At 50.6% G+C, this 14708-nt stretch overlaps 1 protein-coding gene across 1 annotated transcript in view; it reads left to right on the forward strand.

The window, feature by feature from the left end:
- Positions 1 to 14708, forward strand: part of LOC121874600 (tetratricopeptide repeat protein 21B-like) — a gene marked incomplete in the record, with an annotated part of 547778 nt that overhangs the window by 420469 nt on the left and 112601 nt on the right. The window contains 1 exon segment of the mRNA XM_042378823.1: positions 13133 to 13280. Coding sequence (XP_042234757.1) covers positions 13133 to 13280 — 148 coding nt within the window.

The raw sequence follows: 14708 nt of genomic DNA on the forward strand, positions 1-14708 counted from the left end.
CATCCCTGCAACCCCACCCCACCCCTGCACCCCACCCCAACCCCTGCAACCCCCACCCACCCCAACCCCACCCCACCCCTGCACCCCACCCCACCCCACCACACCCCAACTCCAACCCCACCCCACCCTGCACACCCCACCCTGCACCCCACCCCAACTCTGACCCCAACCCCAACCCCACCAACCCCACTCCTGCACCACACCCCACCCCTGCAACTCTGGACCCAACCCTGCAACCATACCAACCCCTGCACCCTGACCCCAACCCTGCACACCCCACCCCACCCACACCCCACCCCACACCCCTGCACCCCACCCCACCCCTGCACCTACTCCAACCCCACCCCACCCCTGCACCATACCCCAACCCCTGCACCACACCCCACCCCTGCACCATACCCCAACCCCTGCACCATACCCCACCCCTGCACCTTTACCCCAACCCCTGCACCATACCCCACCCCTGCACCCTACCACCATCCCTGCACCATACCCCCACCCCTGCACCTACCCCCAACCTCACCATACCCCACCCTGCACATACCCCAACCCCTGCACCATACCCCAACCCTGCACCATACCCCACCCCCTGCACTCCACCCCAACCCTACCATACCCCACCCCCTGCACCATACCCCAACCCCTGCACCACACCCCACCCCTGCACCATACCCCAACCCCCCCACCATACCCACCCCTGCACCCTGACCCCAACCCCAACTACACCCCACCCCTGCACCTCACCCCACCCCCACCCTGCACCCTACCCCCACCCCTGCACCCCTACCCCACCCCCTGCACCCCACCCCACCCCTGCACCATACCCCAACCCCCTGCACTACACCCCACCCCTGCACCTAACTCCCAACCCTGCCCACCCCACGCACCCTACCCCACCCCTGCTGCACCCCACCCCCACCCTGCACCCCACCCCACCCTGCACCCCACTCCCCACCTGCACCCCACCCCCACCCCCTGCACCTACCCCAACCCTGCACCATACCCCACCCCTGCACCATACCCCCACCCTGCAACTATACCCCACCCCCAGACCACCCCAACCCTCACCATACCCCACCCCTGCACCCTACCCCCCACCCTGCACCCCCAACCCCTGCACCATACCCCACCCCTGCACCATACCCCCAACCCCTGCACCATACCCCAACCCTGCACCTACCCCCAACCCTGCACCATACCCCCACCCCTGCACCCTACCACCACTCCACCATACCCCCACCCCTGCACCTTCACCCCAACCCCACCATACCCCCACCCCCAACCATACCCCCAACCCCCTGCACCATACCCCACCCCTGCACCTACCCCCAACCCCACCATACCCCACCCCTGCACCCTGCACCCCAACCCCACCATATCCCACCCCTGCACCATACCCCCAACCCCTGCACCATACCCCACCCCTGCACCATACCCCACCCCTGCACCTACACCCACCCCTGCACCCACCCCCAACCCCACCATACTCCCCACCCCTGCACCACATACCCCAACCCCTGCACCTACCCACCCCTGCACCATACCCCACCCCTGCACCCTACCACCATCCCTGCACCCCTACCCCACCTGCACCACCCCAACCCTACCACCCCCACACCCTGCACCATACCCCCAACCCTGCACCACACCCCCCACCCCTGCACCATACCCCAACCCCTGCACTACACCCCCACCCCAGACCCACCAACCCTACCCCTACCCCACCCCTGCACCCTCACCCCACCCCCACACCCCTGCACCCTACCCCAACCCTGCACCCACCCCACCCCCTGCACCCACCCCAACCCTGCACCTACTCCACCCTGCACTGCACCCCCACCCCTGCACCCCACTCCCCACCCCCTGCACCCTGCACCCCAACCCCTGCACCCACCCCACCCCTGCACCCCACTCCCCACCCCTGCACCCCTGCACCCCTACCCCAACCCTGCACCTTACCCCCCACCCTGCACCCACTCCCCAACCCCTGCACCCAACCTGCACCCACCTGACACCCCCATCCCGACTCCAACCCCTGCACCCCAACCTGCACCTCCCTGCACCCAACTCTGCACCCACCCCTGCACAACCCAACTTGCACCCCTGCACCAACCCTGCACCACACCTAACCCCTGCACCCCACCCTGCACCCAACCCCTGCACCCCTGAACCCAACCCCTGCACCCCTGCACCCTGCACCCCAACCCCTGCCCCAACCCCTGCACCCAACCTGCAACCCAACCTGCAACCTCACCCCAACCTGCACCCCAACCTGCACCCAACCTGCACCCCAACCTGCAACCCCTGCACCCCTGCACCCCAACCTGCACCGCAACCCAACCCTGCACCTCACCAACCCTGCACCCCAACCCACCCCTGCACCCCGACCCCCAACCCTGCACCCAACCTGCACCCCTGCACCCAACCCCCCACCTGCACCAACCTGCACCCTCAACCCCAACCTGCACCCAACCCCTGCAACCAACCCAACCTGCACCCAACCCCCTGCACCCCAACCTGCAACCCAACCTCACCCCACCCCTGCACCCCTGCAACCCAACCGCACCTCCACCTCTGCACCCAACCCCTGCACCTCCCCCCTGCACCCAACCCTGCACCTGCACCCCATCCCCAACCCAACCCCTGCAACCCAACCCTGCACCCCTGCACCCCAACCTGCACCCCATGCCCCAACCTGCACCCAACCCCTGCACCCAACCCTGCACCCCCACCGCACCCCTGCACCCCAACCTGCACCCAACCTGCAACCTGCACCAACCCCTGCACCCCAACCTGCACCCAACCCATGCACCACCTGCACCCCAACCCCTGCACCCCAACCTGCAACCCCAACCTGACCCCACCCCCACAATACCCTCACCACCACCAATTACTCACCACCTGTCTCACAAACCTGCCCACTATATACACATTCACCACACACACACACACACACACACACACACACACACACACACACACACACACACACACACACACACACACAACATCACACTAATCTGAACTCATGCTTCTGCTGCTCATGTAAAAAGCTACCTGAGGCTCCATCAGTGCTGAACATGACCACGACTCACTATCCTCTTATACGACAATAATAGTCTTTAACGGCAAACATCAGAACACAGTATGTGTCGTACATTGCGGACTACAAATGAATGTCTTAGATGCCAGTAATAATGTAAAATCCTGAATAGTAGTGTGCTTTTAATAAACTTTATGTTGCCGACTCACTGAATACACCGAAATGGTGCAACAAAAACGAGGTGTGTGTGTGTGTGTGTGTGTGTGTGTGTGTGTGTGTGTGTGTGTGTGTGTGTGTGTGTGTGTGTGTGTGTGTGTGAGTAGTGTGTGTGTGTAATTTAAGCATGTTTTTGTGTTTTTATTCTTAAGTGGATTATAATGATATATATCGCTCACAAGCTGTACTCTCACATATATAACCCACAAGTAGATGATATGTACTAATGTACTGTATAATAAACTGTATCGCTCACCGCCTGTATGTCAATAGTATACTTTACAATGTCGAGCTGTCAATAGAAATTAACTAAGAAAATGACAGGATTTTTTTTAAAGAAACTGTCCAGACTTTAAAGTGACAGGTGTAAGTAACTGTCCAGACTTAAAATGACAGGTTTAAGTAACTGTCCAGACTTAAAATGACAGGTGCAAGTAATTGTCCATACTTAAAATGACAGGTGTAAGTAGCTGCCCAGTCTTTAAAGTGACAAGAAAAATGTGAAGTAACCCCAGCCTGAGAAATCGTTATTAGCGACTGAGTGTAATTATCTTAATGACAGGTGTTAGTCACTTCTGATGTCACCTGTTCCAACAGCCTGTCACTCACCCGTCACTCACCACACAACCCAATCCCAACCAAATCCCAACCTAACCTAATATTGCATAACCTCAAACTAACCTAAGCCTATCCAGACAAACCAAACCAAACTAACCCAGCCAAATTTTCCCAACTCAACGTAACCTTAACCCAACCATCTCTCACAGGTAAGGTTTATGCATTTAATCATCAGGTGTAATAACCTCGGTGGAGGGGGTAAGTTCAGATGATCGCCCACCACCACCACCAAAAATGACTTGAAAATAATTTGTTGCCTGAGAAGCACACAGTAATTTATCACACGGTTCCGGGGACATTGTTAATGAACACGATGAATCGATCCATACCCTGGCACCTTTGTTTTACCTTGTTCACCTGTGTATCGGTGTTTATCATAAGTTTGACCTTTGTAAACACGATCCTCGACCCCTGGGGACATTTGTTTACCAAAGTTTATTCGTGTTTCGAGTTATCAAGTTTCACCATTGTAAACACTCTTAAAGAATTTCCTATTTTTTTTCTTTTCGTTATGGCTGGATTTATTGAGATTCTGAAAATATTTTTTAGTAGTTTTTTTCTGTATGGAGATTTATTGGGCAGGGTTCCGGCCCTTGGAGGTTTCCCTGGTGTGTAGAAGTGGGTTATTGGGTCCTGGAGTTATAGGGAGGCTTCAGGTGTTAGTATGAGGCTCCGATGTGTTAGGAGAATTCCGGCGTGTTAGGGAGGCTTCCGGTGTGTTAGGAGTTGTGTGCTAGGAAGGCTTCCGATGTGTTGCTTCCTGATGTGTTAGGAAGGCTTCAGGTGTTAGGGAGGCTTGGTGTGTTAGAGGCCTGTGTGTTAGGAGGTTTGACAAGGAGGCTTCAGGTGTGTTAGGAGTTTGTAGAAGGGGCTTGTGTGTGTTAGGGAGGCTTCAGGTGTGTTGGAGGCTTCCATGATGTGTTAGGGAGGTTTGTGTGTTGCTTCAGGTGTGTTAGGGAGGCTTCTGGTGTGTTAGGAGGCTTCAGGTGTGTTAGGCTTCAGGTGAGTTAGGGAGGCTTCAGGTGTGTTAGGGATGCCTGTGTGTTAGGAAGGCTTCCAGCATAGGGAGGCTCAGGTGTGTTGTAGAGCTTCAGGTGAGTTGGAGTCAGCTCGATGTGTCAGGCCTCCCGGTGCACAGGAAGGCTTGGTGTGCTTAAGAAGGCCCAGGTGTGTTAGGAGGCTCCTGGATGTGTTGTTGGAAGGCTTCCCAAGTGTTTGGAGGCTTTCTGGTGTGTTAGGAGGCCCCATGTTGTGGAAGGCCTGGTGTGTGTTTAGAGAGCCTGTGACAGGGAGGCCTGTGTTAGTTTGTTGTTGGTTGTTCTTGAGTCAGAGAGGCATGGAACAATGTCCGCAATCATACGGTTCATTACTGTCCGGCTCATAACTACGGCCGGTTCAGAATACTGTCCGGTCATAACTACGGCCGTGGTTCAGATTACTGTCCGGTCATAACTACGGCCGGTTCAGAATACTGTCCGGGTCATAACTACGGCCGGTTCAGATTACTGTCCGTCATAACTACGGCCGTGGTTCAGAATACTGTCTGGCCATAACTACGGCCGTGGTTCAGAATACTGTCCAAATATAACTACGGCCGTGGTTCAGAATACTGTCCGGGCCATAACTACGGCCGTAGTTCAGAGTACAGTCCACCTCTCATCCCCCTCCTTCTGCCTGCTCCCCCACACGTCCCCCTCCCTTCACCTCACATCACTTCCTCCCTCATCCCTCACCCCCTCCCCTCATTTTGCCCAACCCTCCCACCTCACCTCCTTCCCCTCCCTCACCCACTCCCTCTCACTCCCTCATTTTCAGCCAACCAAGGAGCATAAACCCTCAGTCGGAAAAAGGACAATCTCACAACAAACCCCATCTCCTCCCTTAACTAATTAATACCAAGAGGTTACGAAGGGCCTTCACTTACCTAGTCTCGAGGCTCTTTTTCGGGGGTGAGATTTGCAATTCCTCTTCCTCCCAACCTTGAAATTATATATGAGGGGTGTTCATCTCTAGGACTCTCTGAGGGTCCTTCAAGACGCCTCCTATGGTTAACCATTTTATATATGCTACCAGAGAGTTGTGTCTGCCTCTTACTGGTTGTTGTTGTTGTTGTTAATGTTAAATTATTTTTTAGTTAGAGTTCGATTGAGCAGGTTATGGGTAATTTAGATTAGGCTAGTTTAGATTAAGATAAGCTGCACCAGATTAGGTTGTTAGGCTCCGGGTCTACGTCAGTATTTTTATTGAGGCTTTAAATGAACGATCGTGATTAGAACCAAAGGAGAAGATGCTGTCAAGTCACTTACTACCGAGTCTGCGTGAAGCATTGACTTCACTGTCTCACCTCAAACAGCCCCAGGTGACAGGACCCAACCTTGGTTAGCTCCTGTTAACTCGATCTGGGATATGGTCCACCTGTGCTGGGGATGTGACCTGGTCTTTACCTGTGCTGGGATGACTCTGGCTCTTACCTGTGCTGGGATGTGACTCTGGTCTACCTGCTGGGATGTGACTCTATTCACCCGTGCTAGATGTGATTCTTGTCCTCACTTATTAGGATGCACTCTTATCCTCACATTTCATGAAACAAGCCACACCTCTCATGGATAGAACACTGATGTGCTCAGGCCACTGTCCACGGGTCTCTGCCTCACCCACGTTGTGCAGTATTTCAGGTCAAACCAACACCGGCCCGACACGCCACCTGAACCTACACCACGATTTTCATACTAATTTAGCAGCTTTGTGTAGGGTGATCTAACTAACCTAACCTAACCTAACTAACCCTAACCTAAACCATCCTGCCTTAAATCTCTACAAGAGAGACACCTTAGGGAAAAATTAATACCTACATTTATCTGATCTCTCACCGGCTACTTGTTTAAAAGAATCAGTGCACTTCTTACTTGTTAAAACAATCAATGTACAGAGTTTCCGTCACAAGTAAAAACCTCGCTCTTCCTCTCTTGGCTCTTACACAGGCCTGGGAACACAGAGGAAGAGGACGCACCAATCAATAGAATGGCATATTAAGTTCGCATTTCGCCCTTTGTACAGTCTTGGGTGAAGTATCCATGCAGAGGTGTGGGTAATGAGGGCAGAAGGAGACTGAGGTAATGAGAGGTGGGTAGAGGTCTTTGTAACAACCTGCCCTCCCCTGCCCTTCCTGCCCTGCCCTGCCCCACCCTCTGCCCTCCCCATCTTCTCTGCCTGCCCCACCCTACCCACCCAGAAATTTATTGGGCTGCCCACCATCCAATATTTTTTAGGTGCATGATGGGGCTAAACACATCTCTCTCTCCCCCCCCCCCCCCCCCCCCCCCCCCCCCCCCCCCCCCCCCCCCCCCCCCCCCCCCCCCCCCCCCCCCCCCCCCCCCCCAAAGTCAACCCAAGGATAACCTGTTATTAAATCGATCAAATATTAAGAAATAAACATAACACACACACACACACACACACACACACACACACACACACACACACACACACACACACACACGAGCAAAGCAGAGTCGGTGGGTGAAACATAATATATTACTGAAAATATGGTACATCCCCGCGCCAGCAACTAGAGAGAGGACAAGAGACGACAGACAGACAGAGCAGAATCTTAGTCTGGTACAGTGCCAGGCTGGCCAGGGGAAAAGGGGGGGAGAATAATAAGCTACCAGCTCTCACCAGAAACAAAAGCTTTAAGCCCGGGTCATGACCAGAGAGATACTCGGAGATAATACGAGAGAAACTGACTGTATATCTCTGTGTTTGTATACCTGTCTACACATCACAAACACACTGAACATAGCACAACACAACACACCACAACAGCACCACAATACTACCCATCATAGCACAACACACCCTAACACCACAAAAGGGCCCAGTACCCCAACACACCAGAACACACACTAACGCACCTCAACACACTAATACTACCCAACACAGCTCACAACATACACAACATACCTAACACACCTTAACACACCACAACACACTATAACACACCACAACACACAATAACACACCCCAACACACCCTCAACACACCCAACACACCTCAACATCCAAACACACCCCAACACATTCCAACACACCACAACACACCATACACCCCAACACACCCCAACACACCCCAACACACCACAACAAATAGACAGTCATAACTCACAAATAATGGTATTTCCAAGTTGCCATTTGTCATGAATGAAGAGCATTATGGCAACCACGACAAAACAAACACAAAAGATTTATAGTGCATATCCCCCCTGTCCCTTGTTGTTGTGTGTGTGTGTGTGTGTGTGTGTGTGTGTGTGTGTGTGTGTGTGTGTGTGTTTGTTTAAATTCACCATGAACTAGTTTACACACACACACACACACTACTACTACTACTTTGCTGTCACTTGAATCGAGTATGACGATCATCCAGTTATGATACAATGATTTGAGCTACTAGTGATGTCACTTAGGTTAGTGAGTTTTGAGGTACTAAAGAGGCCGATACGGGACCGGCAGCGTCGTCCACATTCGTTGCATATGGAGTGGCCCATCTACTGTGGGAGCCATGCGGCAGCGTCTTTCTGACGTTGCGCTTCTGCCCTCGGTTTGAAAGTCGGGATAACTCGAAGTATTGATACCTTCTCGTGTGGTGCTTTCTCCAAGCGTTATGATGTGGAGCACCGACTCCCCAGGGTGAAGAGGTCGAGATTTGGCACCTTTTCAGATCTTTAAGTCTTGCTATCCTTATACCTTTCAATTGCCCGCCGGCGTTACGTTTACTATTCGTCAGGTGACTGTAAAGCAAGTGCTGCTTTGGCAGTCTACTGTCGTCCATGTGGGTATTATGGGCCAACCAAACATAGTTGTCCATGGATAATGGTACCTCGATGCCCTACAGTTAGAACTCGGAGGATGGAAACGTAGACTGCGTTGGTGAAAGTTCTCAAGTGCCTTGAGGTGCCTCCTGTATGACCGATATCTCACCGCCACAGGTAGGGTGGGCAGGACCACTGCTCGATATACGTGCAACTTGGCAGATAATTTCAGCTCCCTGCTGAGCTGAAGACACGCTTTCGGAGTTCGCCCAAGGCTTGAGATGCACATCTGACCCGATGATGAATCTTCATCTATTTTTTTCGGTAGGACAGGTGGGAGCCAAGATGTAGAAAGTGGCCACATTAGGAGAGGTGGGAAGTACCGTTGTTGGATGGATGGTGCAGCTGTGTCTGAACCAGGGGCAGGTTGAAAGAGAATCTGAGTCTTACGCATTCACCATGGCCGAAGTGTATACGCGTCTGCATAGGAGTTCAGGATCTCTTTTTGTATGTCGTCTAGTGTGAGCAACAAGGTTGAGGTCGTCTTTAACAGTTCAGTAATGTAAGCTGCCGACACCTTTGTTCTTGGTTAGAGTCGTCTATGTTGAAGAGACCCCTTCACCCGGTACTCTCGATGTTCACCCTGCTGGCTAAATTCTGGCACTGGCACGAGTAAGGAAGGCAGCCAAGAAGATGGAAAAGAGAGTTGCCAGTACACACCCTTGTTTAACCCTTCTGTTTGATGGGGAAGAACTCTGACTGTGCTGCTGTAATAGACACTAAAAGGCTCATGCCATCGTGAGTTGCCTCACAATGGCGAGTGACTTGGTGGCAGCCAAACGGCTGAGGGTCCACCAGGAGGGCTTCCTGTTGACTGAGTCGAAAGCCTTGGTTAGGTCAGGAGGAAAGCCATGCACAGGCTCACGCCGATGTTCTCTGTACTTTTCCCATCTGGTGGGCAGCAAAGATCATGTCAGTGGTGCCATTTGATGGTCTAAAACCACATTGAGATTTTGGGAGGAAGGTTTCGCTCAGGAAGAAGTCTGTTTAGGAAGACTCGCGATAATCTCTTTTTTTTTGCCAGCTCGGGGAGAGCAGCGAGATCCCACTTGTGCTGCTACAGTCTGACCGGTCCCCTTGTTCTTATAAATATTGACAATGAGGCGTCTTTAAGAGCTTGGGGATTCTTTTCCATATATTCTCCAGGAGAGAGTGGAGACGACTGTAAGCAGAGGTTCTCCTGCTTTGATACAGCTCGCCTGGGACCTCCATCAGGCCCCTGAGGCTATGTTATTTTCACCTGTTTGATGGAGTGGTAGCTACCTTTATCCAGGGATGGAGGATAGCTGAGTGTAGGTCAGCTCTGGTTGTTGAGGTACCTCTGGGTAGTCAGGACATCCAAGGATATCCAACTGTGTTTGCTTAGCAATGAATGGTAGGGTTGTTTCAGCGCTGAAGGAGGCTCTTCGTTCACACATCATATGTGGTTACCGTCAGATGAGCGAAGGGGCTGCACCACGAGTGACTGGACCCATAAATGTTTTCGTGGAAATGAAAAATCAAGTGCCATCTTATGCTGATCTGCAAGTTTGTGCTTCGCCTGGCTCATTTTGCCAGTCGTTCTTAGATTGTAGTTCTTTCTGGCCGCTCTTCTTCTTGCAAGTATCAGCTTTTGGTCCGAGACTGAGGGTTGTTAAATAGTAAAAGCACGCCATCATCGATGACTACTTTGGATTGCCGGGTCATTTTCATCAAACCAGACCTGGTGTACTTTTTCTTGGTCTGGCTTATGTAGTCTTCGCAGGTCTTTGTCATAACAGTATTAAGAGTATCCCATTCGCACTGGGATTCACGTTGGTTTGCTGTTAGGTTGTTTATAAGATCATGTTCGAGCTGCTTCCTCTGAAAGCATAAAAGGCTACCACTGATCCTCCAGACTCTTAGTATTTAAAACCTCTTCTGGAGGCTTGCTGCCTTCGCCGTTTTGGGGGCAACGTGAAATGAGAGCTTTGGATCTGGACAAGTCGATGATCAGTGTCACTGGTTCTCAGCCACGCATGGCGCGGGTGATGCGGTCATTTCAGCTATCTCTTTCTCTGACAATGATGTAGTCAATGAGATGCTAGTGTTTGGGTCGTGGGTGATGCAACTAACCTTTGAACTTGTCGGACTGCCTAAACAAGGTACTGGTGATAGTGAGGTTGTGTGCAGCACACTTGCTGAGGAGGAGCAGGCCGTTGGGATTACACTTGCCTAGTCCATTTCTCCCTATGGTTCCCTGCCAAATGCTAGCATCTCTGCCAACTCTGGCATTGAAGTCGCCATGGAGCACAACTTTGTCTTCTCTGGGGATAGAGGATAGCACTCTGCCGAGGTCGGCATAAAAGGCCTCCTTGATGTCATCCTCTGCATCCAGTGTTGGGACATATGCACTGATGAAGAAAGCATGACGTGAGTGATTCAATGGGACTCGAAGTGTCATGAGGCGCTTGTGATCCTAATAGGCATTTCAGTTGGCCTGTGCAAGATGCGTTGGCGGATGGCAAAGCCAACTCCATAAATGCGGTTTCTCTCCTCAGCAGGTTTACCCTTCCAGAAGAAGGTGTAGCCAGACTCCTGCTCTGTGAGTTGGCTCTCATCTGGGAGCCGGGACTCACTGATGGCTGCTATGTCGATGTTATACCTAGCTAGCTCTTTTGCCACAAGGGCAGTTCTTCTTTCAGGATGCACATTTGTGCCAATATCCAGAAGGGTCCTGACATTCCATGCAACGGCCATAAGAGGTTATATGGTTTGCTTTTGTTTGGATCTGTTATTTTGGTTGTATTTTCGACTGCATAAGGATGACCTTACTGGGTGTGATTGCCCAATCAGGTTGGGTTTTTAGGCAGGCTATGGTTAGAGCACCTTTTCTAGCCTCCTCCCCATGTGGGGTGAGCAGAGTGGCTCCTCAAAAGGGCTGCTCAGTCGCATAGACAGGATCGGATTGCACTGCTGCCTGGATCCTAGTGCATAAACGACCATCTTATCTGTGCCGCCTATGTGCAGAGTTGTTACTAGAGACTTCCAGCAGTCATCTTTGCCTGTCCCCGTCACCACTCGTCCGTCGCTAGAGGAGTTTTGGGGGTATAGGGGGTTTTGATGATGATGAGAGGTATGATGAACTGGATGATGGCTGCGCGTTAGTTATTTTATGTGGTGAGGCAGGAGCGCAGGCTGTAACCACACATACTGGCTCTCCCTTTTCCTGATCCAGTGCTGCAAGTGTTGCAATGACTGGGGAGAGGGAGAGTTGCAATGGACTGCATATAGCCCAGTTTGTTGGGGTTCGCCTTAGTAGCCTGTCCATCAGGCATTGCCTTCATCCGCCGGTGTAGTCGTTGGGTTCCCATGTTGGTCACCTCTTCTGCCTACACCGCCGTTGGGGTCTTGTTGGAGCTCTGTAAGCATGTCTGCCTGATGTGGGGCTCCACCGCAGATTTTTATTTCGAGGTTTACTCCCGTCACCCTATACCTGCCACATGACGGTGGGCCTATCCGCCGTCCCTCTTGAGCCCACTGCTACTCCGAGATCCCCTGCTGATCTAGCATGGGCCCATGAGACACCCAGTTACCGTGTGTTGCCACAAGGAGGCACAAGAGGAGTCTTGATGGTGAGGAGGCTGTGTACTGGCTGGGGAAGGCGTATGCAAGTTGCTTCCCTGTTCGCCACGAGGGCTAGCCAGCAACGGGAGCTGAAAGCGAGAGGAAGCAAGCAGTGTTTGCACCTTAACACTGACATAATGCTGCCACTCTAGATGCATTTCACCACCCTGTGTGTGGCTGCACACACACACACACACACACACACACACACACACACACACACACACACACACACACACACACACACACACACACACACACGGGAATTAGCTGTTTGGGGGGTGTTACGGTCACTTTTACCCCCAATAGACTCTTCTCCCTCCAGCTGGGAGGGTGGGGAGATTATGAAAGGTGGAGAGGTTTTATTTTTTTGCTTATAAAATGGCACTGACTTGACTTCGGAGAATCTCCACTGCTGGAATTCTTGTAAGATAGCTATTAATTTGAATATATACCTCCCTTATTTTGCACTATACATAATAATTTTATTAATTAGCTTAGTACATTTGAGTACAATGGTTGTGATAATTTATGTGGTTGCAGATACGAAGCTTCGTGACATCACAAGTGTATAATGAGTCTCCAATGCCCTGGTTTATCCATTGATCAGTTGTCTAAGTGCAAAAGTTGCCCTGTTGAGCTATCATGTATCAATTAATTTTTAAATAGAAATTACTGTATAATGTAAATTGTTATAAGACAATGGTTTAGTAGTGCTGTTAACGTGTGTGTTGTGTAATTGTCTTTGTTGTAATTAATATTTATGATTTCAATGTATTTTACTTCCTTAATATTTTGGACAGATAAATGACTTGGACCAGTGTCAGTACACTTGCATGACACTGTTGAGGACAGATAAGGAGAATGACAGTGCTACAGTGATGATGGCAGACTTGTCATACAGAAGAAATGAATATGACACAGCTATGTTTCACTTCCAGCAACTTCTTGGTATGTTGCAATTTGTCAATTCATATAACTTTGTGTGTTTAAGTTAATACTTGTTAATCATTTCCAAATGAAAATAGAGAGCTCTTGCCACCACCTGGGTATCATTACCATCAACCAGTGAGGTTTTGGCATTTATCTCAGTTTGCCTTAAACAGATGAGCATTTACATTTGCTTGCAGTGCTCATGATAAATTGTTTCTAATTCTGAAGCTAATACCTCCATGACAATGGTGTGACCCATGCCTAGTATTATCCAGCCCTTATTGCAGTTTAGTAGCTTTGCACAGTAGTTTTCCTTGTGGGCCTTAAAGGTCTTGTACACAGTCACTGGTTATTAGTAGACCCAAAACATCTCCCATCTTTCTATTGGTAATGTTGCTTGAGTGGACTTTGTTTGCTAGGAAATTTTGCTGTGATGTTTTATAGTAGCCTCGTTTTTTTAATTAATTCTTTCATTTTTTCATCAATATCCTCAAAATTTGGAATTACATATACAGGGCGTCCTCACTTAAATTCGGTGTTACATTCCTGAAAATGCGACGTTAAGTAAACAACGTTAAGTGGATCAATTTTCCCCATAAGAAATAGATAAAATATGGGAGTTACGTTCCTGAGCCTCCCTTTGCCCCATGAAAAAAATTATATATACAAAACATTATTGCCATTTCTTTAGAAAATAGTATATAAAACTACAGTACAGTTGAGTCTGGATTTACGCGGTTTTTGTTTACGCGTTTTGTCATTTACGCGGTATTTTGCCAGAAGTGCGATGCTTCATGTACACGGTAAATGTGGCCATTTACGCGGAGAGCAGCTGGCGGTCTTCTCTTGCCGTGCCATTTTTGGATTCAAACCTCCCGCCATCTCCTGCCATCCCGCCATATTGGGTAAGCGGCGCAAGTAGGTTGCGCAGTTTATGTCTTTGTTGCGTTATAGGTGACGTCATATGATGTATCAGACTGTGATTGGGCCACGCATCCTTACCCTCCCCGCTAGCTGTGATTGGTTTAATGTAATATGACGTGCCCTGCCGCGGGAGGGATGAAGCCGTTGACCTAACCGCGTCAGTTACTCTCCTCCCAGTCACCCCGTGTATACTGTGTTCTATTGTTCGGATAATCTCGCTAACCTCGTAACAATAGCTTCCAATGGACCTCCACCACCACAGAAAAACCTTGCATTACCTGGACCCAGCCGCCCTAAGCCAAAGAAGATACGACGTGCTCCCAGTTACGAGGTGAAGTACAATATAATACAAGAGTTAGAAAAAGGAACAAGACAGGTTGATTTCGCGCGCCAGCATGGTGTTAACTAATCTACGATCCAGACGATCAAGAAGGATGCAGCCAAGATAAAAGAACACATGAACATCACAAAGTCTGCAGGTGCTTCAATGTTGAAGTACTGCCAGAACAAGGTGCTTCTCAA

Source organism: Homarus americanus, unplaced genomic scaffold, assembly GCF_018991925.1.
Source record: "Homarus americanus isolate GMGI-L3 unplaced genomic scaffold, GMGI_Hamer_2.0 scaffold34360, whole genome shotgun sequence".
Classification (NCBI taxonomy): Eukaryota; Metazoa; Arthropoda; class Malacostraca; order Decapoda; family Nephropidae; genus Homarus; species Homarus americanus.